The following is a 27583-nucleotide window of genomic DNA, read 5'->3' on the forward strand; positions in this document are numbered from 1 at the left end:
TTGTTTACAAAAAAAAATGAAGTTCCTTACTATAAATAACTGCATATGTAATTAATAAAATTATAGGTAAAAAAGAGAAGATGTGTATTGAAATATAATAGACTAACGTAATAACAAAAATATTAGCATGTATCCCCCGGACTAACCCGACAAAACCGCTTGGGTTGGACTTGGGTTGAGAATTCTCAACCCGAGGTTAGGTTGGATTAAGGTTAAGGTATAGGAACCTTGGGTTGGGATAGGGTTAAGCACCAACCTGCCAGACTTTCAGCCCTAGTTCAAAGCCAACCTCAAGCCCTGCCCTTTGGCAGCCTTATTTGAAGGGGTTTTGATAAATACTTATGATGCCATCACACTTAAAGAAAAAAAAAATTGCCATCACGTATGATACGCTGGCTAGTTGCCATCCCGAGATTGGATCTTAAATGATGATATGAATCGTTCATGTCCCAAGGAATGTCTATGGTGTGCCCCACCTAAGAGCAAGTGCACTTACTCTCGGTGAATGTTGCCCTGAATTGGAACGTAGAGGTGAAATGGATTGGGTTCGGTTTTTTTTCTTTTTTTCTTTTTTCTTTTTTTTGTTAGCTTGTTAGTACACCCCACTGTCAGTTCACACTTCACTGTTAGCCACCCCCACTAGGGATTGGGTTCCGTTGCGGTCAGCCAAAGCCCGACCCATTTACTAGATTGCCCAATAATTCTGGCCCAAACCCGGACCTGACCTGCGACCTGTTACCCACCAACCCAACCCAGCTTAAAATTCATCAAACCCAAACCCAACCACACTCGGCCCATTTAATCGTAATCTGTTCGAGCTGGACCGACCTGACCCAGCAGGACTACACTTGGGTTTAAGAATAGAACGTGGGGCTAAAGGGTTGCTAGATCAGTCGAATTAGGGGATCCAATAAAAACATGCATAGGTTGTTTTAATGTATCTACTTATAGTCAGTTACTTTATTTCCAGTTTTGGGTTGTGTCATTAGGCCAAGCCCATGGATAAGCTACATGGTGAGTCGGGTTGGGTGGGGTTCAACCAGAGCTCAACCCGTTTCCTTATAGGGGCAGCATGTTCTTACCCGAACATGACCAATTACCCATTTAGCTTGACCAAGACCTGCCTCAGAAGTGGGTCGGGCCAGATGACTGCGATCCAACAAGACCTATTGCCAGTTTGCCACCCCTAATTGGATGGTGATAAGAGGTGGGCCACATTGGAGCGGAGGGTGACAAGATTCAGGAATAGCATTATTTTAGTCCTTAATAATCAAATCACGGTCTCAAATTGATCCTTATAACTAGAATGGCCCAAATTTGAGTTCAAAAACAATCCATATAATGCTCCGAAACTGGACCACACCCGCGAAAAATGGGAAATAATAATAATAATAATAATAATAATATAAAAAAACAAAAAACAACAGATCCATCATGGACCAGGGACAGGTGCATACCTAATTCGTGACCGGACTAGTCCAAGTGGCCTAAAACACAACGATCCATGAATCGCTTGCCAACAATCATTAGCCCTCTTAGAAAAGAGATTTTTCAGACAGTAAATCTCACCTTTTACCCACCGTCTTTTCCGAATGCTCTCAAACTTTACTTTCCAAGACTAAATCATTTTGTAAAGACACACTACTTGCATGCGAAAATATCCTTGCATTCACGGTGAAACCATGATATCCACGGTGCCACTATGGAACTTTGTCTTGCCCACGGTGGCATCATCCACTACCAGAAAAGGGCCAAAGGCCATAGATAAAAATCTATGGCTACAGATTATAACCGCAACCATTGGTACCGTAGCGATTGCTTAGTTAGATTCATAGTTCTATAGCTACAAATATAAGCCATAGCCATTTTTTCTGTAGCGAAAGGTACACACAACTACCAATAATTAAGCGAGCCTAACATGAAATTAAGCGAGCTTCAAATAAAATTAAACTACCATAACATGAAATTCAATGAGCCTAACATAAAATTCAACAAGCCTCAAATGAAATTGAACGAGCTTCACATGAAATTCAACGAGCCTCAAGTGAAATTGAGCGAGCCTCACATGAAATGCAACGAGCCTCAAGTGAAATTAAGCAAGCCTAACATGAAATTCAATGAGCCTCAAATGAAATTGAGCAAGCTTCACATGAAATTCAATTAGCCTCAAGTGAAATTGAGCGAGCCTAACATGAAATTCAACAAGCCTCAAATGAAATTGAGCGAGCTTCACATGAAATTCAACGAGCCTTAAGTGAAATTGAGCAAGCCTAACATGAAATTCAACGAGCATCACATGAAATTGAGTGAGCTTCACATGAAATTCATGTTAAGCTCGTTGAATTTCATGTGAAGCTCGCTCAATTTCATTTGAAGCTTGCTCAATTTCATGTTAGGCTCGCTAAATTTCATGTAGCATCGGTCAATTTCATGTTAGGCTCGCTTAGCCCTTTTTCTGATAGTGGACAGTGTCACCGTGGACAAGACGAAGTTCCATGGTGGCACCATGAATACAAGGGTATTTTCGTCTACAAATAGTGTGTCCGTACAAAATGATTTAGTCTTAGAAAGTAAAGTTTGGGAGCGTTCAGAAAAGACAGGGGGTAAAATGTGGGATTTACAGTCGAAAAAATCTCTTTAGAAAGTGTGCCTATCACAGGGGCAATTTTATCCTAAAGATTTTGAATAGCTGTTAGAAGGCTATCCCCAGAAAATTTTAAAGGTCCCGATCATTAGAGCGTTTAGCGTTACCACGATGCTATTTTGGTCTAAATCATCTGTATAATAGCCAGTTGAATAGGACCTCTCACTATCTAAATGCATGTGGTTCTATCTCTAAGGGTTTTAATATGCGAATTCGGTTTCCACGTCGATTGGTACATGTGCATGTCAGAGATTTAGGCCATTCATTAGGTGTTTTATATTGTCAACATGATATATGCCAAAAATCAAAGTAGTACTTAGATAAGATGAGCCACACGTGTAACAACCTTAAACTTTGGTGCATTAAAAAAATTAAAATAAATATTTAAAGATTTTATTTTTAAATAACAAAAAAAAACAAGTCAATAGTTGAGTTAGTAGAGACATTCTTAATTGAGAGAAAGGTTTAGGGAGCAATTCTTGAAGTAGTAATAATAAATTTTATATCAAATATCATAACAAAATTTAAATTCAAATTCAAGATAAGGAAGCATATGCTCATCCTATCTTAGCTAGAGAAGTTTCTTTAAAACGGAGGTTTTTGTTTAATAGGAACAAAAATAAAAATAGGAAGCCCTACAAAAAAAGGGAGAGGAGATTCTAAGATTGTTAATTTTTTCTCGATCTATACAATGGATGGTATAGATCATCCACATGATCATTATATAGGTGTGTAAAAAAAATTTTAATAAAGTGATACTTTTATGATTTCAGATCTGGTTAGTAATATTTTATGAATAAATTGAATAGATGGAATCTGATTGTGTTAAAATAGATTTGAACGGGTCATTTGATCCTAAGCACTAAAAGATAATAGTACCTTGAATTTCAGATCGATCTGACCATCAGATGGGCCACACTGGTCAAAACTATAAATATTTAATTAGGAAAGGTTAGATTTCTGCGCAACTGATTGATATTACTTAATGTACAAAGTCGAGATAGGCCGTTGGTGTATATGTGGTTAGATCCACACAATTCATCCAATGTGTAGATGCATGATATGTCAAGACCTCAAGAATCTGGATGATCAATCATCCGGTGGGACACCCCAATTAATTATTTGACATTCAATTTTAAGATCTTAAAAAGAAAATTTAAATCTTGATAATTGAATTTAATAAATATATAATTTTAATTATTTGATCATTTAGAGTTTGACCACTTAGTATGTATATCAAGGTGGGCCCCACCATGTAAAATAACTAGATGAATAATAATGTTGTTGATATAACTGATAGGATCTTTGAGTTCAAACCAACCCATTTACCTTGTGGATTCTACACTATCGGACTCAGATGAGTAACCCAACTTGTCTCATAATTCATTAAAATTAACATAAATCGTTTGTGATTGTTTTATTGATTGATATACTGGGTTGAGTATTTTATTATGATAATTGTACGCTAAATTCATGTATGATTATTCTGATCAAGGCAACTATGCCAAATATGAAAAATATGCATTTACATATCATCCATCTTTCATTATATTTTCATGCATGGTTGATTCTAAGGGCCCTCCCTGGAAGAAATGTCGATCCTAGTAGAGCATTACCAGATGCGGGCTATGCCCAAGCCTACGGAAAGGTAGAAGCTTACCTAACAGGTGGATGCTGTCCAACCCAAGCACATGGACGATCATCCCATAGCTCCATTCATACACCATTTGCATCTATATCATTGTATATACATTTTTATGTTATTTTAATTGCTATGATTATGAACTATGCTGGGTTATTTCATTAAGCCTAGCCAGCTTACCTTTTTATTGATGGAAAAACTGTACAGAGGAGCCATTAGCAGATGATGTGGCGCAAGAACCGGAATGATTTACTGCACCTGAACATGACCCATGTGAAACGTGTGCATACTTATCTGAAGATGAAGTGGCGACATTAGACCATTTCTGACTACTTGATTTATTTGCTAGTATAATTTGATTAACATATAATATATATCGGTATTGATTTTGAGATTTTAAGAAATTGTTTAGATTTATCTAATTGAAATAATGTTAGTCTGGAATAAACATATTTGTAGTAAGATGATATAATAAATAAATTATTTTTAATATTTATATTATTTTAAGGGTCATCGAGATTTTTATATGCTTAGTAGATTGGTGCTAAGTGCTATGTGTGCGTGATTAGAGTTGGGGTGGAACCTAGACTGAATGTAATTATCACCTCTGATTAAACTGATTAAGGAATTAAGTTAGTACACTTTGTGTACGAGTTATGAACTGAAAGTAGGGTCTAAAGGTACACACTTTGTACTCGAATTTCGGGGCGTGACAGAATGTACCAGAGAGAGGTCTTTTCTAAAACCTAGAGTGACCTATAGATTATGTACCCTACTAAATTTCATAAATTGTAAACCATTGAAATTAGAAATATTTCATTAGAATTTTCCTTTTAATTGATGTATAGATTGATGAACATAGAGACTCAAAACTAAGTTCTTATTAATTTTTGTTGAACGTAGAAATAAGAATTTAGATTTTATATACTCTTATTTGAATATAATTTAGATTAAGATGAATTAATATAACAAAAATGAATTTTAAATATATTTAATCCACAAAATTCTGCTGGACAACAATGGACAGCAAGAATTACCCAACTTATAAAATTCATAACTATAAAAGTAATGCTCCGATTGAGGCGATTCGAAAGCCTGATCAAAGATAGACAAGTTTAAATTAAGATTAAAAAAAATTTAAAAAAATAAAATTTCATGGTCACTATACTGATCCAATGAGTTAGTACAGGCTGGTCATAAATCATCAAATTCTGGATAGATCTGACTGCAGGAATTTTAAAAGAATTTTGTAGTTGAAATTTTTAGCTAATATTTCATAGAGAGATAGTAAAATTATAATAAGATTTCTAGAAAAACTTTGAACATAATCTGAAGTTTTAAAGTATAATAAAATGTGATAGAAATAACAGTCATCAAACCGAAAATCAATCTGCCCATACTAGCTTTTTATAGATTTAACTAATAGAATTTTTAATTTTAATAATTACCTTTGGTTAAATAAATATTTTTATTTGAAGTACTTTACTTAAAGGAAAAAAATATATTAAGTATAAAATAAAATAAAATAAAATAAATCATAATCTCTACTAAATTTTAAAATTCATTCTTATAGGATTATAAGTCCATACTTGGGGTGTGTGTGTGTGTGTGTGTGTGTGTGTAAAAAGGAAAAATTAAATATCAAACTCATTAGAACATTTTTTCAGATATAGGACAACGTCTTCCCCAAATTTCAAGGTATGAGAAAACTATTTCTAATTTTCTAACAAATTTCAACATTATAGAGTGAAAATCTGTACTATTTTAGTATCCCTGATCAAACCGGATAAAATTATTTCTCAAAATAATTTTTCGATATTTTTTGAGTCATGTACATACTCCTGGACAACTCTATAAAATTTTACGATGATTCAAATTGTAGAGAAATTATAAACATTTAAGCATTATGCTGTAAACGATAGAAACGACTGTTGGACAGTAGGATTTTTCCCCCTTAACAGCGATAAAAACCTTAGTAAAAGTAATAATTTTAATCTTTTTTTTTTTTACTTTTTTTATCATATAGTTAATGACATACTTTCCAAATTTCAAGTAATTCTGACTTTTTGTTTGAATATTAAAATTTCATAAATAATATTGTGTCTGTGAGTCCAAATTTAAAATATTCTATTAGTTATTTTAAGAGATGCAATACATAAAATCATTATTTGATATCTGAAACTTAGAAACCCAACCTATGACCCCATAATATTTTTTAAAATAAAAATAAAAAAATTACCCCTTATATTTTGTTAAATAATGGAAATCACCTAATTTGAAAAACTCATAACTAATTATGTACGAGTCCAATTAAGGTGATTCAAAGGCTATATTGTAGATTGATAAATCGACTTCAAAAGAAAATAATCAAGAAACAAGAAATTTTAAAAATTTTAAAACTAAATTTAATTTTTAACTGGAAAAAAAAAACGTTTATTTCTAGACAACCCTCACCGTCTGAATTTTTGAATATTTTATAAACCTTAGTTTTTGACAAAATTTTATATACTTATAAATTCACTACTAGAAAAATTAAGAGACCAATCCAGTGTCTAAAACAATATATAACATAAGTGTGACTAACGCCATTAAAACTAGAAAATTTTAAGATGTTAGCTTCTAAATCTCGAGGATGAGATTTTATTTTAAGGGGATTAGAATGTAACAACCCTAAATTTTGGTGCATTAAAAAAATTAAAATAAATATTTAAAGATTTTATTTTTAAATAAAAAAATAAAAACAAGTCAATAGTTGAGTTGGTAGAGACATTTTTAATTGAGAGAAAGGTTTAGGGATCGATTTGAGGTTTCTGTTTAATAGGAATAAAAATAAAAATAGGAAGCCTTACAGAAAAAGGGAGAAGAGATTCTAAGAAGACTTGATCAGGTAAGTGTAAACATTTAGATCTTTTTAATTTTTTTACTATATTGTTAATTTCTTCCTGATCTATATAGTGGATGGTGTGGATCATCCACACGATCATAATACAGGTGTGTAGAGAAAATTTTAATAAAGTGATGCTTTTATGATTTCAGATCTGGTTAGTGATATTTTATGAATAAATTGAATGGATAGAATCTGATTGTGTTAAGATAGATCTAAACGGATCATTCGATCCTAAGCACTAAAAGATAACAGTGTCTTGAATTTCATATCGATCTGATCGTCAAATGGGCCACACTAGTCAAATCTATAAATGTTTAATAAGGAAAGCTTAGATTTCTGCGCAACTGATTGATATCAGTTAGCGTAGAAAGTTTAGATGGCCCATTGGTGTATATGTGGTTAGATCCACATAATTCATCCAATGTGTAGAGGCAAGATATGCCAAGACCTCAAAAATCTGGATGATCCAATCATCCGATGGGCCATCCCGATTAATTATATGACATTCAATTTTCAGAATCTTAAAAAGAAATCTAAATCTTGATAATTAAATTTAATAAACATATAATTTTAATTATTTGATCATTTAGGGTTTGACCACTTAGGATGTATATCAAGGTGGGCCCCACCATGTAAAATAACTAGATGAATAATAATGTTGTTGATTTAACTGATAGGATATCTGAATTCAAACCAACCTATTTACCTTATGAATTCTACACTATTAGACTCAGGTGAGTAACCCAAAATGTATCATAATTCATTAAAATTAAAATAAATCATTTGTGATTGATTTATTGATTAATATACTGATTTGAGTATTTTATTATGATAATTGTACGCTAAATTCATATATGAATATTCTGATCAAAGCAACTATACAAAATATGAATAATATGCATTTACATATCATCTATCTTTCATACATTTACATGCATTGTCGATCCTAGGGGCCCTCTTTGGAAGAAATGTCGATCCTGATAAATCGTTACCAGATGTAGTCTATGCTTAAGCCTACTGAAAGGTAGAAGCTTACCCAACTGGTGGATGCGGATTGACAACCTCAAACCCAAGCATATGGACGATCATCCCATCTGATGCATTCATACACCATTTGCATCCATATCATTATACATACATTTTTAGATTATTTTAATTGCTATAATTATGAACCATGGTGTGTTATTTCACTAAGCCTCAACTTACCTTTTTATTGATGGAAAAACCATACAGAGGAGCCATTAGCAGATGATGTGACGTAAGAACTGGAAGGATTTACAGTACCTAAACACGACCCATGTGAAATGTGTCCATACTTATCTGAAGATGAAGTGGCGACATTAGACCATTTCTGATTACTTGATTTATTTGCTAGTATAATTTGATTAACAGATAATGTATATCGGTATTGATTTTGAGATTTAAAAAAATTGTTTAGATTTATCTAATTGAAATAATGTTAATCTGGAATAAACATATTTGTAGCAAGATGATATAATAAATAAATAATTTTTAATATTTATATTATTTTAAGGGTCATCGAGATTTTTATATGCCTGGTGGATCGGTGCTAAGTGTTATGTATATGTGATTAGAGTTGGGTTGGAACCTAGACTGAATGTAATTATCACCTCTGATTAAACTGATTAAGGAATTAAGTTAGTACACTTTATGTACGAATTACGAATTGAAACTCGGGTCTGAGGGTGCACACTCTTTACTTGAATTTTGAGGCATGACAACACGTAACTGTTGAACATGGACTTCTTTTTTTTGTTGCCCATTCTTCTCATACAAGTCTAATCTCCTTGTGTTGGCACGTGTGGTGTGTACAGGCATGCTAGAACCAATTGTATGGCCCGATTCAAACCGAACAAATTGACCTCAAGAGTCAAGATCGGCAGATACGTTGAGTGCAATCATATATGATCAAGACCTGAGAAGATCCATCACCCATTGAGCCATTCACTAGATAGTTACAAGATAATTATTTGATTATAGATAGGGGTGTACATCGAGTCGAACCGAGTTGAGTTGGCCTCAGCTCGACTCGACTCGGCCACTAGCTCACCTCAGCTCGAACTCAGCTTGGCTCGGTCCTTGAGCCTGACTGACCAGCTCGGCTCGGTTCGGTCAGCAGCTCCGGCCAGTTCGAGCTGAGTTCGCCATTGCAGCATTTCCACAAACACCTGAACTGCACCTTCAAAATCCTTCTTTATATGAAACAGAAGCAATGGTTTTACATGTATTTTATCAAACACCTTTTAAGCAACATAAAAATTAAGAAAAACCAAGAAAAAAAAAAAGGTATTTGTTTCATGTACATACCTTCCTTGCCACCAGCCACACTTTGTTGAGTCATTTTATCAAACACTTGGTGAGCAACATCAATGGCAAAGTAACCGAGTCGCCAAACTAGTTCAATCTGAGTTCGATTCGAGCTGGATTCGATCTGAATCGAGTCGAGCCTGGGCCTGCGTGAACTCATTTTCGAGTTCAAAAAATTAACTCGACTCGGCTTGAACTCAACTTCGAACCGAGTTGAATTGAGCTTTTTCGAGTTGAGTCGATCGAACTAACCGAGCTAGCTCGGTTCATGTACACCCCTAATTATAGATGGTGGAGTTCTTACTCTGAAGATGAATTACACCTTACCTTATGAATGAATGGACTTTTATAAATGAAAATAGTTAAATAAAAAGAAAATACTTACCTTCTATTATAAAAAGCAACAATAAGATATGTTTACAAAAGATAAATTAATTGTATTAAAATTGTTAATAGTTCAACATAAAAGTGTAGACTTGAATTACAATTAAAGATTATCTTAAATAGTTATAATGACCACAAACATTTTCAGTCAAGCTGATATTTGTGTTTTCCTTCCTTCATGTCCGCGTTAACACGTAAACAGTTGGATCTCAAATAAACATCATGGTGGAACCTTCATAATGTTTCAACGGTGGGCGTCACTCTCCCCACTGTTTTCTGTGCTGGGGTCCACTCCAGTCTTGGATCTGCCTCATTCTTTGGATCATGCCCTAAAATGATCTCTCCAAATGTATGGACGATGTGGATATAATGCATATATCGTGGTGGGGTCCACAAAACTTGGTGACGTCACTTCAGTAGCGAGTCTCGCTACTCAACCTATCTGTAGCTAGGGGTGTACATCGAGTTGAACCGAGTTGAGCTAGCCTCAACTCGACTCGACTCGGCCACTGGCTAACCTCAGCTCGAACTCCGCTCGGCTTGGTCCTCGAGCCTGATTGGCCAGCTCAGCTCGGTTTGGTCAGCAGCTCGGGCTAGCTCGGGTCGAGTTTGAGTCGAATTCGTCATTGAGGCATTTCCACAAACACCTAAACTGCAACTTCAAAAACCCACTATTTTACAAACGGAAGCAATGGTTTTACAGGTATTTTATCAAATACCTTCTGAGCAACATAAAAACCAAAAAAAACAAAGAGAAAAGGGGTATTTGTTTCATGTACATACCTTCCTTGCCACCAGCCACATTTCGTTGAGTCATTTTATCAAACAGTTGGTGAGCAACATCAATAGCAAAGTAACCGAGTCACTGAACTGATTCTCCGAGTTCGATTCGAGCTGGATTCATCCGAGTCGAGTCGAGTCGAGCTGGGGCCTGCTCGAACTCATTTTCGAGCTCAAAAAATCAACTCAACTTGGCTCAAACTCAGCTTCGAACCGAGTCGAATCGAGTTTTTTCGAGTCAAGTAGAGCAAGCTAACCAAGCTAGCTCGGTTCGTGTACGCCCCTATCTGTAGCTAATCCGCGTCCCAGGGATACACTCTGGATCGTGAGTTGCAACAGTGACTCGAGTTTCCTACAGCTAGGGGTGTACATCGAGTTAAACCAAGTCGAGCTGGCCTCAGCTCGAACCCGGCTTGACTCGGTCCTCAAGCCTGACTAACCAGCTCGACTCGATTCGGTCAACAACTCGGGCTAGCTCGAGCCGAGTTCAACATTGAGGTATTTTCACAAACACCTGAACTGCAACTTCAAAATCCCACTGAATAGCCACGATTTTGGAACTTCAAAACGAAAAAAAAAAAAAGGAAAAAAGGAAGTGCCCAGTTAGAGATTTCTTGAAATTATTTTAATAATAGAAATTTCAAATTTCCAAATACTTCACTTTTTTTTTTTAACAATAATAATATAAGGGAAGAAAAGTCAGGATAGAGTATCACCTGTCAGGTTTCACAAACCCACTGATATTATTCAAGATTTTCAATGAGTGCCTCTTTGTACCCAATATCCCCAAACTAGTTAACAACCCTTGTATTGCCTCGTCCAGGAAACAAAAAATCTCAAGTGAGAGAAGATGGAAAAAAAAAAAAACATAAAAATCACTTTCATCTTGAAGAGATTGTATTGTAAAGAGAAATCGACCTTCCTTGCCACCAGCCAAACCTTCCTTGCAACCAGCCGAATTTCGTTGAGTCATTTTATCAAACAGTTGGTGAGCAAAATCAATGGTAAAGTAACCGAGTCACCGAACTGGTTCGATTCGAGTTCAATTTGAGCTGGATTCGATCTGAGTTGAGTCGAGCTGGGGCCTGGCTCGAACTCATTTTCAAGCTTAAAAAATCATCTCGACTCAGCTCGAACTCAGCTTCGAACCGAGTCAAATCGAGCTTTTTCGAGTCAATTCGAGCGAGCTAACCGAGGTAGCTCAGATCGTGTACACCTAGGGGTGTACATCGAGTCGAACCGAGTCGAGCTGGCCTCAGCTCGACTCGACTCGAACACTGGCTGACCTCAGCTCAAACTCAGCTCGGCTCGGTCCTCGTGCCTGACTGGCCGGCTCGGCTCGGCTCAATTCAGTCAGCAGCTCGGGCCAGCTCAAGCTGAGTTCGAGCCAAGATTGAGCCGAGTTCGCCATTGAGGCATTTCCACAAACACCTGAACTGTAACTTCAAAATTCCACTGTTTTACAAATAGAAGCAATGATTTAACAAGCATTTCCACAAACTATCTCAAGTTAGACATGCATACTCCGAAAAAGTGCGTTTGGCTTTGTCCGTAAGAAAAAAATAACCACAATTTTGGAACTTTAAAATGAAAAAAAAAAAAAAAAAGAATAAGAAGAAAAAGGACTCTGTTAGAGATTTCTTGAAAGTCAGCCTTCCTTGTCACCAACCAAACCTTCCTTGCCACCAGCCACATTTCGTTGAGTCATTTTATCAAACAGTTGGTGAGCAACATCAATGGCAAAGTAACCGAGTCACCGATCTGGTTCGATTCAAGTTGGATTTGAGCTTAATTTGATCTGAGTCGAGTCGAGCTGGGGCCTGCACAAACTCGGCTTGAACTCATTTTCGAGCTCAAAAAATCAGCTCGAACTCAACTTCAAACTGAGTCGAATCGATCTTTTTCGAGACGAGTCGAGCGAGCTAACCGAGCTAGCTCGGTTCGTGTACACCCCTACCCCTTCCAGCAGCGCATTTTTGAATTCCTCATCACAAAGCTCTGTAAGCCCACCGCTCTGTCCTGTAAGATCCACTCCGTCCATCAGTTTATTTATTTCATGATAGGATGATATGCCAAAAATGAGACAGGTCAAATATTTAGGTGGGCCACACCACAGGGAAATGTGGGGAAAGAAACGCACGCCATTGAAATCATCCAGGGGCTCACCGTGATGTTTATATGTGATCCAACCCGTTCACAAGATTTCTACCTCAGGAAGAATTGAAATCACAAATATCAGCCTAATCCAAAACTTTTCTGGCCCCAATAAGATTTTAATGGTAGGCATTCAGTCTCCACAATTTCTTGTGGTGTGGCTTACTTGAACCTTGGATCTGATTCGTTTCGCAGATATCATCGTAACACCAGAAACTGATGGACAGAGTGGATTTTGCATTGACAATCTCGGTAGGCGTCATAGGGCTTTGTGTTGCAAGAAATTGCCTTTCTTTGATTGGCCGTTAACCTAGTTGTGGTACGGAGATGAAGGATCTAAGCCCTTCATGAGAAGGGTTCCTATCATGTGTATGCTGGGGCACAAAAATTTGGATGAAAAACTTATCAAGTGGTTCATAAAACTTGGAATTGGACCGGTTAGAAAAACTTAACAAAGTTCTTTTATCTAAATTCGTTTAATAAAGCTTGTTAGACATTTAATAGATATTGAAGTTAGGGATTGTTTGACATCTCTACTCTAATTCAATACTACCTTTTTTAATAACACATTCTAATAAGCTCTTTTTTTCTAGCTCTTATTTTAAATAAGCTTGTCTTGTAAATTTATGTTTTCAAAAAAACAATAACTCTTATTAAAATAAATGTGTTTGGTAAACTTCCGGATTCATAGCTCGAGTGGTAGATTGAGTGAAAAATATCCCATTTCAATACTGAAGTCTTGGTATCAATGCCTAGTACGTAGGGGTGGCTAATAGTTAAGTGTGAACTGTGGGGTGTACTAGCAAGCTAACAAAGAAAAAAAAAAATTGTGTTTGGTAAAATTTTCAAATAATTTTTTTTTAAAAAAAAAAGAGAGTAATTGACGTCATTTTCAAAGGTTACAACAACTCTATCTTAAGAGAAGTAGTTGTTTCGGTAGTTCTCAGCATAGATATATCATGCCCCATATAACAAAAGAATTGATGACTACCAACTTTATATTTTAAGATATTAGGGTCACTCGTTATCTCATACATCATATGTGGATCTAACCATGAGAGGGAACTCACCTTGGATGTGGACCATTTATTTTGTGAGCCAAACGTTTAAAGTGAGCTATCCATCGTACAAGGCCCATCTTAGATGTAGACAATTCATCATTAGGGACCCACCTTGATGCGGGTCATTCATTACATGGAGCCCTCCATTAATGTTAATTGCCTTTTAGGTTAGACGTGGAGCCAAAATAAATTAGGGTGACATATGATTTAGGTAGGCTACACTAAGGAAACATAGAATATAAACGTTCCCTAGTTTTTTTTTTTGGGCCATCATGATAATCTTATGAAATCTACTCCAACCATTAAATGTCGTAAAAAGCATATTCTTGAGGCCTAAAAATTGGGTCCATCAGTGATTTAGATGGGCCACATAAAGTTACCTTGCATACTATTTTCAACCATGTGGTCCGCGTGAATCACGAATGGGGTTGAATTTTGGATTCTGATAATAAAATGGAGTAAAATACCTAATGGTTGGGATGGATTTCACATAAACATCACCTTAACCAAGCTCGCACCCCATCGCTGGCATGCTTGATTTTTCAAATGCACTTGGAAATATCTATAAATTTGCATCATTACTTGCATATGTTATTCCCGCAGCAAAACCAAGGTTAGTGTTGACCTGGAACGTGTTTGCGTAGAAAGTGGACACCAAAACCGAGGTGAAAACAATTTGGGTGCAAAAATTGTGGGCCCCGTTATGTAGGTGTGATTCACACCGTCCATCCATTTTACTTGCTCAAGTTAGGTCATGAGCCCAAAAATGAGGCAGATTCAAGGCATAAGTGGACAACACCAAAGGGAAACAGGGAGAACCAAACACTTATTGTTGGAAATTTCTTAAGCCACCGGAGTTTTGGATCAAGTTGATATTTGTTTATTTCCTTCCTCTGTTTTCATGCGACCCCATGAGCAGGTTAGATGACATAGACGCATTCCCTTAGGCCTTTGGAAGGTTTTTATCCTGTCCTAATGTAAGCGGGTAAAATAGATGGAGGGGCAGACATACATCACTTAAGCTTTAGGTCAGTCTCATTTTTTAAGCTCATACTTTAAAATGATCTCACAAAATTGACAGATAATATATACACATACATCACGGTGGACTTAAAAGAACCACACCAGGCAATGCCCGTCCCTCTTTCGGGAGAGCGGATAAGGTGTGACCCTGGCCTCACCTAGGGCATTATGGGCTTATTGTGGGGCCCACCTTGACATACATATTCTATATATCCACACCGTCCATTAGTTTTTTCAGATCAATTTGAAAAAAGAATAAAAATAAATAAAAAATTTGTAGCAGATCCAAATCTCAACTGGACCACACCATAGAAAATAGAAAACAGTGGTGATTGACTATTAACGTGCTGCATAATTTTTGGATTAAGCTGATATTTGTTTATTTTTTCCCTTTAGCTAGGAGGTTTGTGTGACCTTATAAACTGATTGAATGGCAAATAAACATCAAGGTAGGCCATAAGAATTTTTTAATGATAAATATGAGTTTTGGACGAAGTTGATATTTGTTTTTCCTTCCATAAATGTCTACGTAAGTTGGATGGTAAATCAATATCATATTAGGTTGTAGGAAGTTTTTAACGATAGGGTGTTTAATCACCTATATTTCTCATAGTAAAGTCCGCAAAAGATTTAGATCTTATTTATTGCCTTGAAATGATCCGTCGGCGTGGGTATAGAAAACACACGTCAAAAATTAGCCCCATGGTAAGGCGTCACCGTCTTGGGTGAAGCACAGGCTACACCTAACCCCCTCCGGGGTAGGTCCCTAAATGCGGAGCTACTGTGACCTATGTGCCTTACATCCACACCGTTAATCTGTTTTGACAGCTTATTTTAGTGCATGATCCCAAAAATAAAGTAGAACCAAATTGTAGGTAGACCATATCATACGAAACAGTTATTATTGAATCCCAGCCGTTGCATCCAACCTGTTGATAAGATCACAAAGACATGAACGAAGAGAACACGCGAATATCAGCCTGATCCAAAACTTTCGTGGCCCATGAAAAGCTTTTAACGGTGGATTACCACTGTTTCCTGTATTATTAACCACCTGAGATTTGGCTCTGCCTCATTTTTGTGATCATCCCCTGAAATGAGTTTTCAAAACGGATGGACGGTGTGGATATAAGCCACGTACATCACGATGGCCCCCACGGTCAGGTATCCCATCCACCTCGGTGAATCCCCGGATCCATCGAAGCCGCACCCCCTCTTTCCCGGTGTGGCCCACCTGAGCTTCGACCCGCCTAATTTTTAGATTCCAGAGTGAACATGAAGCAACGGACGTGTGGATCTTATGCACGTTGTCCCACACGTGCCGGAACGCCAGGCTAGCGCGGCGCCTTTTGAACCATGATCATGACCATGCATCATACCTGACACGCATGTTCTAAACCGTTCACATCAAGGCCTTCGTCCGTGACTACAACTCAACGTTCGCTGCTTCATTTTCTCCTCGCCGCGAGTGGAAGTGGATTGCGTACTGAGTAAACTCTGTGGGGTCCACCGTGATTTATATATTTTATCTGCTCCGTCCATCCATTTTAACAGATAATTTGATGGCTTGAGACGAAAAATTAAATATATCCAATCTCAGGGGAACCTCACCACGGGAAACAGTGTGAATTGAAATTCTACCGTTGAAAATTTTTAGGGGCCAACGGACGTTTTGGATCAAGCTGATATTTGTGTTTTCCCTTCATCCATGTCTTTGTGATCTTATGAAGAGGTTGAATAACAAATAAACATCATTGTGGGTACTAGCAAGGTTTCAACGGTGAAAGTCATTATTCCCCCTGTTTCCTTTGGTGTGGTCCGCTTGAGCTTTAGGCATATTTTTATTTTGGAATCAACCGTTAAAATGATTTGGAAAAACGTATAGACGGCGTGGATAACCCATATACATTAACAGTATGCCTAACTGAGTTTACTCAGTACGATAAAAGCGTACTGAGTAACTCGGTACGCAATCCTATTTCGCCGCGAATCGCCGTAGCTGTCTCTTCTCAACGAAGAAACTACAAAGAATATCGGACCAATATCGAAAAATAACGGGAATATCGGACTGATACCGGCAACAAATCGCAAAAAGAAAAAACAGAAGAAAAAAGCAAAAGCAAAAGTATTCCGCGTAAAGATAAACGATCGATGGTTTTTTTTTTTTTTTTTTCTTCAATGTCGGAGGCGTTCCAGACATGGCATCATTACCTCTCTCTCTCTCTCTCCTTTTTACTCTCTTTTCTTCTTCCTCTCTCCTTCATTTCTCTTCCATTCCTTCCTTCCATGGCCACCTCGCCGGAACCCTTCCCGGAAAAACCGCCGACCTTCCGCGCTCCCCCTCCGTCACCAATCGCCACCGCATCCGGCCGGCGCTCCGCCGTCGCAAACGACAACGAGCTCGCCGAGTTCCTCGAGAACTCTCTCCGGGTTCCCCACCTCGTCTTGCCGGATCCGCTCTTCCCGCTGGAAGTCTCTGCCGGAAACCCCCCGGAAATCGACTTCCGGTCGTTGAACTCGGCGGGAAGTGAATCCGTTATGAAGCTTCTAGATTCAGTCGCCGGAGTCGGCTGCTTTCAGCTTGTGAATCACGGGATCTCCGGTGATTTGGTCGGAGCTGTTCGGGCGGCGGCGGGCGGGATCTTCCGGATATCGCCGGAAAAGAAGGCGATGTTGTCGAGGTCGCCGGAGATGGTATACGGATTCGAGGAGGAGGTGTCGGAAACGATGAGCGAGGAGTTCTTTTGGGGGAGCAGAGACGAGAAGGAACGAGAAGGCTTAAAAGCTTTGATGGAGGGAGTCTGGCCTGATGGATTTTCGAATTTCAGGTACGCATTCTAGTACTATGTAGGACTATGGAATTTTGTATGCATGCGCCTCAATCCATGCCGTCCCAGCTGAATGGATTGATTTCCATTCGGATGAAGGGACGGTTAAAATCAAGAGAATTTTACGGTCCAATTTCAACGGACAAATATCCATTATCAAGATTCCCCACCATTTTCATAAGGATGGTGATGCTGGCTGATGATCGAGCTGATTACTCGATCTTATCATTTCGATCGGTTCTGTCGATGGACAGTCAGAAATGCCATTTCAATGGTCCAGATTCAACAGCTGAAATTAGATGGTTGAGATGTTTTCTTAGTGTGGCATTTGGTCTTTTGCTTCATCCACGTAGCCACATGCTACATTGGATGAGTCAACCATTTTTGAAATGGTGATAAACTATTACCAGACACCAGTCGATGGGGCCTACCCAGAAACTACAATGACGAGATGATCGCAACCGTCTATCAGTGCTAACAAATTATGGTGAAAGGGAAAAATGATCAACGGTTCAAATTCAGTAAAACAATGGGAGCTTGAATGATTCTCAGACCAATAAGGGTTTCATTCTGATGGAGCCCATGGTCTCCTGATCCAGCCAACTGATCTGATGGGCCCGGCATGGATGGACCATACCTCGACAAAATCCAATCTGGAAGATCCTAACCATCTAATCTTTGCCCTTCTTACTGTTGAATTTGAACGGTTGTACTTTTTCCTAAACCATCTTTGGAAGGATGGTCCCATCAAGGAGATTTCTGGTTCATGGTTCATCCACCCTGTGCCCCCATCAGATCAACAGCCCTGATGATACTATACCCGCCAATGATCAAATAGTTCACTTTTATACTAATGTTCTATGTAGCTTCGACCATGAAAAAGGGCTGAATAAGAGGTGAGACACGACCATTTGGTTTTCACTTCTGACAAGTGGGGGGGCCAGTTTTGGTAATCCTAACCGTTGTTTTGTTGCACAGAGAAGATCCTGGCCACCCATCTTATTTTAGTCGAACATAGACCACTGCTTGAGAGAGCGTGAGTAATTGTTCATTGGGTCGACCCACCCGACTGGTTTGGCTCTGAGTCGAGTCGCGACTCACCCAATCGGGGATGACTCATTGCATCGAACTGGATCGAGTCCATCCGACCGTGTCCGAGTCAACTCAATGAGTCACATCAGAGTTGTCCGAGTCTTAAAACCATGGTTGGAACGTAGCTCCGTAGCTCCTTGGTTATGAGGAATTAGAGGCATGCTGATTCCCATGGTTCAATGATCTGAACTGTTGATATGTAGAGACTTACAGTGGATGGACCGTGACCTAAAATTCTTCCATACATTCCACCTGTGTGGGGCCACCATGATGTGTGATTGCCAGCCAACAAGTCCATTAGATGTGACCCCCTCATGCTACGGCTATATCCGAAAATCAATCTTGATCCATAACTCAGGTAGCCCACACCAAAGGGAACAATGGGAGACATTGGGGAGGTTAAAACCTACCATAGAAACTTCCGGATAGAATCTGGCATCTACCGTTTATTTATTTATTTATTTATTTATTTATTTATTATGTCATTCAATCCAGAGAGCAAATTCAAACTATCAGGATGAAGAGACACACCAAAACTCAAGTGGGCCACACCACATGAATAGATTAGTTTAGGCATGATTATACATAGCTTCCTATGGTATGTCTTACCTAAGTTTTCGATAGAGGCACACCAGATGCATCGTTTGGATCCACACACATCATGGGGAGCCCCACAGCTTCAAATGGATGTATGTGATCATTCCTAACAAAGGGAGCTTTATAATTTTTCTTTTGATACAATTTATAGTTTCTTTTGATCAAATCACAGAGAGAATTGAAATTCAAATATCTTAATCCATTTGATAATTCCGAAATTACCCATCTGAATATTAGTCAGAAAACCGAAATCCTTTCAAAGGCCATCGAGATGGTTGCTGGCAAAGTTGTACAAATACTGTTGGAAAATATGGAGAATAGATCTTTTCATGAAACATTGCAAAGGGAAGACGATGCCATTGGTCCGGTTCTCTGCCTCTACAAGCATGGCCGGAAAATCTCGTCAGGCCAGTGGGTTAGCTCACTGAAATCCGACGTCATACGGATGCTGATTGGGAGATCAGATTACTCACATGCCTTGTGCATGCATTTATGTGATGGTTGTTCAGATTTTCACTTCTACTCAAAGAAAGGTTGGATGTCCTTCTGCCCAAACAAGGAAGCTATAGTTGTGACCGTTGGAGATCAGATACAGGTGAGTTTTAAATTAAAGAGGTTGTATACATGTGTGGAACATGAGGCTACTTGATTCCCCTGGCATTGATTCGTGGAAACAGTGGGACCACTTATGAAATGATAAACACCATTTGTTTGAACACTGGGACCACTTGTGAAATGATGAGACCCTCTGGTGGGTCCTACTAATACTACCAATGTGAAATTAGGATCAAGTTAACCACCATCTTCAATGCCCATTATCACAGTTTTTACTAAGCCCACACAGCCCAAAACGTGCCAAGCAAGGTGCATGTGGGACAACAAAGTGCGTCAGGTGAGCCCCACCAAGCACCCCAAAAGGGGCAGTCGACTGATCAGGCAGTCCACACTGTACAACGAAGATGGATTATTGGAAATTCTGAGTTAGCTGAGGTGCAGTCCACCTGATGTGTTAATTGGCCTGATTTTTGGGTGAGATCATCTACACAGTGGGGTTCACTTGAGGCACAGATAGATGTCTGTGGAGAGGTGTGCAAGGGCTTAGCAAAGCTCCACCGTAGAATGACTACAATGCCTTGGTTATGGTTTTTCTTAGGCATGGAGTGATGGACTCTACAAGCACGTCATCGGAAGGCCGATCTTCCAGATGCAAGATGAAGACTCCATATCAATGGCATTCCTCTATTCTCCTCCATCCATGGTACTAGTACAAAGCCCCTCTTCACCCAGCTGCAGAGACAAGTCTATTTCGCTCGGCCAACAAGTCATAGTAGCTATATGCCTAACACTACTCTACCACTTTCTATTCTACATTTCAAAAGGAGCTTCCCACTAACTACATACATGCTAAAACAAGGAGAGGAACCATGGCTGCTTTTGATGATTTTCCGCTGGGTCACATCCATAACGCAAACGCATCTGCCTTTCATGCTGTTGTGATATTTAAAACACAATGACAACAAAAACATCATTACTCGATTGGTAGCACAGATGAAACAAGTGCTGGGTTGTATGCATAAACAGAATGACAGACCTCAAGATTCAAATCCCATAGAAAAATCATTGTAATTGCGGGTTTGATGGTGATGCATAATTTCAATTTGCGAGTGTTTTACGATATGGAATTCATTCTTTCCTTTATTTTTCCTGTTTGTGATGAACGGCTGAGGATTCAGTAAAAAGATGGTTCCAACAAGGGATGTAAAAGGGCGTGTACAAGGTGCATGTGGGGTAAGGAATGGACCGAGGGAAAGGAAATGATGTCAACAACATATATAAACAAAGGCATGAAAATGACTTGCAAATACCTAACAGAGCTATTGGCAGAGGGGATTTGAATTTTCACCTGAATTCTCAAACAAGACCATTTCATGTCAGGCCTGTTTACATCTCATTAACAAATTGGGCCAGCTACAAAGTAATGCATCTACAAATTATGCAAGGTACTTGAATACAAACATGACCTCATATCGACCTATTTACATAATAAATCTACTAATCTCTCCTTTTACGACCTATTCAAGACCTCACGTAGTACGGCCAACAAGTAATAGTAGCTACATGCCTAACACTTCTCTACCAGTTTCTATTCTAGATTTCAAAAGGAGCTTCCCACTAACTACATACATGCTAGGAAAAAAAAAAAAGAGAGAGAGAGAGAGAGAGAGAGAGAGAGAGATAGGAACCATGGCTGCTTTTGATGATTTTCTGCTGGGTCCCATCTATAACACACAAACGCATCTGCCTTTCATGCTGCTGTGATATTTAAAACACAATGACAACAAAAACATCTTACTCGATTGGTAGCACAGACAACTAGTGCTGGGTTGCATGCATAAACAGAATGACAGACCTCAACATTCAAATCCCATAGAAAAATCATTATACTTGTAGGTTGATGGTGATGGTTGTATAACTTCATTTTGTGAGTGTTTTACGATATGGAATTCGTTCTTTCCTTTATTTTTCCTGTTCGTGATGAATGGCTGAGGATTCAGTAAAAAGATGGTTGCAACAAGGGATGTAAAAGAGCATGTACATGGTGCACATAGGGGAAGGAATGGATGGGGAAGGAAATGATGTCCACTCATATAAATAAAGACATGAACATGACTTCAAAATAACTAACAGAGTGATTGGCAGAGGGGATTTGGATTTCCACCTGAATTCTCAAATGAGACCATTTCATGTCAGGCCTGTTTACATCTCATTCGCAAATTGGGGCAGCTACAAAGTAATGCTTCTACAAATTATTCATGGTATAATAATAAAAACACTACCATATATTGACCTATTTACATAATTTCCATCTACTAATCTCACCATTTTACCGGTTGACAAACAATTTGTGTTTGGTTAGCCCAAGACCTCACGTAGTACAGACGGAAGACAGAGAATCGAACTTTCATTCTGTTTTATGGCATGCAGCTGACAGAGAGCACGGCCTGCAACCTTCCATGCAAATCCGCATCTTCTAACCTTTGAGGTTTTCTTCGCATAATCATAACTGAGTCGATAGATAGCAAGAGCCTCACTAAAGATCTCTCCTCTGTTCCTCCTGCTCTCTTCAAACTCTGCAGCTCCATATAATATCTGAAATTTCACCAGTGATCACATGACATGTCAGCAGATTTACCAAGAGGCAACATCCCCACTTTCATTTGTGATCAGCACCCAAAATTTCATTACCAAAAATGCCCTACGCGGGCAAAAATAGTAAATGATAATAGAACTTGATATTGCACAAAAAAACAGGTGTGAGACGTTAGCTTCCCTTTAACATCAGAAAAGGGCATTAGAATGATAATACAACCATTGCTAAAATAAAGATTTCCATGCAATACCCGCTTATATTTCTGTATAATTTCGTTCGCGGCAGAGTCTTTTGATTCACCAACCATGGACATGGCACAGGTCATCTCAGTTCGGTACTCTCTGTAACGTTCCTTCCATTGCATCAAGCAAGAATTGGGAATTTCTCCACTGAAGCAAGGAAGTTCCCATACTTCTACATGCCATAAAAGCATACATGACATGATGAGAATACAGTTGAATTAGTATAAAATATGGTTTGCTGACTTGAATGAATGAATCTTCACCTTCTGTTGGCTCGTCTTCTTCTTTAAATGAATCCACCTCATCATAAATCATTCCCAAGATGGACTTTGAATTGTAGGGATTACACCTTTCCATGTAATGTGGGAACTTTTCAGCCGTCAATATCTTAGGAACTTCTACCTGTTTCAGAATAAAGGTAGAGAAGTTTAAGATGCCGAAAGTCCCCTAGAGTAGCTTGATTGGACGAATCCAAGGTGAGGACATGAAAAAACGTAATCATGATTTCAACACAAATAAATCCAGTAGAAATGATATCGAGGATTCCTCACTATTTCTTGCAATTGAAACATTGAAAAATAGTGACTTTGTTGAAGTAATCATGCTTTCTCTTTCAACAGAAATCTTCAATAAATGCTAAAGACGATTCCTCATGGTTTCTTGCAATCCAACAGCAGAAAATAGTGATTTTATGGGGGGTCATGATTTCCGAACCTCAATAAATGCAGTGGAAATGGAGTGAGCACTTTGCTGTTTTTGGCAATGCCAACAACGGAAAACAGTGAAGTTCTGTAAAACAAATTCTTTTCACATTGATTATCCGGTCAAAAAAGGGAGAGCTAAATGCTCTCAAGTAAAATTATTTGACGAACAGCTTTCTGACTGGAAGGAGAGTATTGTGGCCACCAAATGATGAATGGGTTGGATCTTCCAATCGGTCCAGGGATTAGATTTTACACAAAAAATCTATGGTTATACATGTAGCCAACCCCAATTAGTTGGGTTAAGAATTTGATGGTGATGATGAGGATCTATGGTTGGATGTGCTCTTCCATTATTCTCTTGTTTCCTAGCCGCACAGTTAGCATCAAGTCTGAATCATCCAATGTTTGAAACGTGGTTCAAAAACCAGGGCAGTCCATTCATGAGGTGTTCCACGCGTATGTCGTGTAGACAGCTATCCCTATTTAATCATTCAATATTTCCGTACATGTACAGCTCACCAAAATTGGACGAACCTTATTTTCAGGCCACAACAAACACATGATGGGGCCCATCTATGTTTTTTGTATATTTTCTGACTGCCAAAAGATTGTATTAGTAATTTAGTGTGTCATAGATATGGGTTTTATATACCAAATAAATGAGAATATCATGGATATCAGTTTTTTATTTCCAAATAAACCTTGAAACTCAGCATCTATTATTCAACTAACCTTCAATCCAGTTTTTGAAGCATCTAGAGCATCATAATATATGTCGATGAGCTCAATCATCTTTTCTTTCAAGCAATCCTTTTCCTGAGCACATTCGTCTCCTAACGTCAGCAGCCGATCCATAAAAGACATCCAGCTATCTGCAGCTGTGGCCTTAGCGTAACTGGAAGAAAGAAAGAAAGAAAGAAAGAAAGAAAAAAAATCACTTATCAGAATCAAAAATCTGTAGTGCACTGTATAAGCAAAATGATCATCAAAGAAATTTCATGTCACTGTCTAATATTGTACTTCATAATCATGGAGAATTATCTACAGATTTTATGTAAATGCAATCAACTAAGTGAAACTGCAGCCAGATACTACCGACATAAATCATTTTTTGTAGTTTTTAAAAAGAAACGTAAACGAACAAAGCTTGATGACTGACAAAATCCTTGTAATAGCATATTACATGGTTGATTTTCTGCATAATTTGATGTAGTGGGTTTAGGGTTTAGATACCCATAATTTGGTGTTGCAACTTTTGTCCGGATATGCATTAGGAAAAAAAAAAAAAAAGTATACAGATCAGTCTTTATACTACATAATTTGGAAGCCTCATCTAGTGCATATTCTTGACAAGCTAACATTTCAATAATAGAGTGGAAAGGCAGAACAGGATTCATGTAGCTGACAGCAAATAGTTGGGATAAGGTGTAGATGATGATGATGATTATTAACTAGTGCTAAAATGTACCATTTTCTAATTCTTTGCTACAATGCCAAATCTGCAGCAGCCTCCAATGCAGAGGTAAGGATTAAAACCAATATCACTTCTGTTATTGAGAGAATTCAACATGCTTATTGAGGAAGCAAATGTTTTCACCAAAGAATTCACAAAAGTTAGGATTAAATGTTCTCCGAGATGATGCTGCATTAGACGCTTAACTTGTCACAAGCTTGTCTTAAGACAGATGTTACACTAGTTTTTATCACTGAAAAAAGAAGGTGATAGCATATACCTTGGCTCAAACCTATTCACCAAGAATTGTTGAAAAAGCTCACGTTCCAATTCCTCAGCAGAAAATTCTGATGGCTTGCGCTGCTGCACTTTACTCTTGGAAGAAACTGGTTCCCATGGTTTGCTTGCTTTGAAATGATCCAACAGCTGGAGCAGCAGTAGTATGTGAGCAACATCAAATTAAAGCTAAATCATGTAACATTTCTTAAAAAGCTAGAAACAAATGTGTAAAGAATTCTTCAGTATTGTAGAAACATAGTTTCTAAAATCTTATTGTGCCTTTATGTTACCCGAGATCTGGTCTTAATTCTTGTGAAAATCCTTTCCCAAAAAAAGATTCCTAAATAATACACTTGAGAAAAGAACAATTGGGCATTTTTTAGCTAAGACATACAAGGAAACTTAATATTTTACTAATATAGTGAGGAACTCATGTACTTGTTAATGAAATAACATATTCATGTCCACCAATTAATTGACATGAAAAAATCAAGTGTCAAAATCAATGATATTGAGAAAGACTTGTGCTAACATATGTTACTTAATAAACTAATAGGGAATGGTTACGAACCTCTGGATTTCTTGACACCCAGTACATGTCCCCATCAAAATCACTGTTCGCCATCTCATCCGCCAATGATCGTGGCCCTTTGGTTGGAAAGAAAATAGCATATTTAGAATTTCCAACAAAATTCTCTAAATCCCTGATGTAAGTCGCAGTGACAACATGGATATCTCCAAAGTGTAGTCCAGGAGCCTTGTATACTAATATATCTCCCGAGATTTGCCCATTGTCTCTGTATTTTAGTGAGAAATAAAGCATGGAAACATTAACTAGGTAACAAATGCAAACATATCACATTAGTCTAAAACAATCAGAGGAATCACATAAACAGAGTAATATAGCAACAAAATTACATACAGAATCACACAAACTTCATCAGCTTTTAGCATTCCAGTCGGATCTGCAGTTCCCATCAAATAGTAGCACTCACTGGCATGAAGCCTTCCTTCCTTGAGATTTTTCAATTCTTCTCTCATTAGCACTGACAAGTGAGCTTTCAAATACGGTTCATCAAGAGGAATTCCACAGAGAATCATTCTCAACGCAAGAAAATCATCCAGGTCTCCGTGATTCAATGCAACTGCAATTGTAAGGACTAGTAATTAGTAGAATTTATCATAGAGGGTGTCAAAAAGATTTTTGTAAAGAACAAATTGTCCAAAGAACACTTTTTAGATTATTCAACTGGGACAAGTGGATGACAACATATTGAAGCAATATGGAAAAACTACATTAGATTTCTACAGAAGTTCTAAAATTTTAAGAAATCTATGATGATAGAAAATTATGGCAGTTGCATGTGCATTTAAACTCGCTTTCAACAACACATCTAATAAGCCTTAAGTAGAAAACATACCTCTCAATGCAATGTGCTTATTGGAACGAACATTTTGAGCATTATTCAAAGCATTCCTCAGAAGATCCATAAAGTATTCTTTTGGGACACCTCCATAGTTGAGTAGTGAAATTAAAGTCTTATTTAGGTACGTTTTCCTTGGCCGATTGCTAGAAAAGGAAGACAAGTAATTCAGACAAACTCTTCACATCACATTTGTAGATAACAAATAACCGTTACATACAAGCACTAAAAGTATATTGCATGAGCATCAGCCACAATTAAACATAAGGTCTAGCTACCTAGATGTCCTGGTTGCTTTTCACAATCTTACATAATGCATCATCTACGTTATGCAATAAGTAGCCATGACAAACCATCATCCCCTGATTCAAATTCCATCACCCTCAACTACATTCACCAAACACAGGAAAAATAGAACTCCTAATGCTTATCCGAGGCAATGAAAATATCTGTTGTAAAATATTCGAAGTTGATTACAGTTACAGCTAGATAATTGAATACATAAATCAACGAGAGTGACAAATATCCCATAGCTTCAAGTAAACATAGTTTGCTTAATGCGATAGATCATCAAAGGCTAGAATCACTGATATGAAGAGGAGGCCACAATAGATACAATTCACATTGCAACATAATGAAGCATTGAAGTACAAAGCTATGTACATTGTGCATTGGAGTTCTTGGTAAAACATAACAAAAGTTCATCTCACATTCTCACTCAGACCCAAGATGCGTCAATAAGATGAAGCTTGATATAATACCAATGAGGCACATCGGTTGGTTTTGGGAACCCAAGTTAGAAGCCAGAAGGTAGCGAATAAGATACTGAGACAGGGTAAGATGGGGAATCGGGGAAAATGTCAACAAAATGTCAAGAGGATTAATAATCCCACTATTGTGCAGTAAAAAC

The 27583-nt window shown here is 38.0% G+C and overlaps 2 protein-coding genes across 4 annotated transcripts in view; one reads left to right on the forward strand and one right to left on the reverse strand.

Annotated features, from left to right (window-relative positions):
* The first annotated feature begins 17070 nt into the window (after positions 1 to 17070).
* LOC131222955 (1-aminocyclopropane-1-carboxylate oxidase 1) lies at positions 17071 to 21118 on the forward strand. Its single transcript, XM_058218214.1, has 3 exons — positions 17071 to 17731; positions 19658 to 20015; positions 20574 to 21118. Exons 1-3 carry the CDS (start codon positions 17082 to 17084, stop codon positions 20811 to 20813), a joined length of 1248 nt encoding a protein of 415 aa, XP_058074197.1. The 5' UTR covers positions 17071 to 17081; the 3' UTR covers positions 20814 to 21118.
* Positions 21119 to 21271: 153 nt separating this feature from the next.
* The window catches only part of LOC131222952 (probable RNA-dependent RNA polymerase 5), a 39465-nt gene continuing 33153 nt past the window's right edge, over positions 21272 to 27583 (reverse strand). For all 3 annotated transcript variants that reach the window (XM_058218212.1, XM_058218211.1, XM_058218210.1), the window contains 9 exons: positions 26671 to 26819; positions 26172 to 26394; positions 25821 to 26046; positions 25251 to 25396; positions 24250 to 24412; positions 23077 to 23215; positions 22822 to 22985; positions 22346 to 22570; positions 21272 to 21503 (listed from right to left, as the gene is read on the reverse strand). In XM_058218212.1, coding sequence (XP_058074195.1) covers positions 21486 to 21503; positions 22346 to 22570; positions 22822 to 22985; positions 23077 to 23215; positions 24250 to 24412; positions 25251 to 25396; positions 25821 to 26046; positions 26172 to 26394; positions 26671 to 26819 — 1453 coding nt within the window. In that variant the 3' untranslated portion in view covers positions 21272 to 21485. The remainder of the gene's footprint in view (positions 21504 to 22345; positions 22571 to 22821; positions 22986 to 23076; positions 23216 to 24249; positions 24413 to 25250; positions 25397 to 25820; positions 26047 to 26171; positions 26395 to 26670; positions 26820 to 27583) is intronic.

The sequence above is a fragment of the Magnolia sinica genome, chromosome 13 (genome assembly GCF_029962835.1).
Source record: "Magnolia sinica isolate HGM2019 chromosome 13, MsV1, whole genome shotgun sequence".
Classification (NCBI taxonomy): Eukaryota; Viridiplantae; Streptophyta; class Magnoliopsida; order Magnoliales; family Magnoliaceae; genus Magnolia; species Magnolia sinica.

Bases quoted from the DNA above. Each gene is read 5' to 3' on its own strand.
- LOC131222955 (XM_058218214.1), top strand. From the start codon at position 17,082: ATGTCGGAGGCGTTCCAGACATGGCATCATTACCTCTCTCTCTCTCTC. The intron at 17,732-19,657 runs GTACGCATTCTA...TCTGAATATTAG, and splicing joins GATGGATTTTCGAATTTCAG to TCAGAAAACCGAAATCCTTT. The intron at 20,016-20,573 runs GTGAGTTTTAAA...GGTTTTTCTTAG, and splicing joins CCGTTGGAGATCAGATACAG to GCATGGAGTGATGGACTCTA.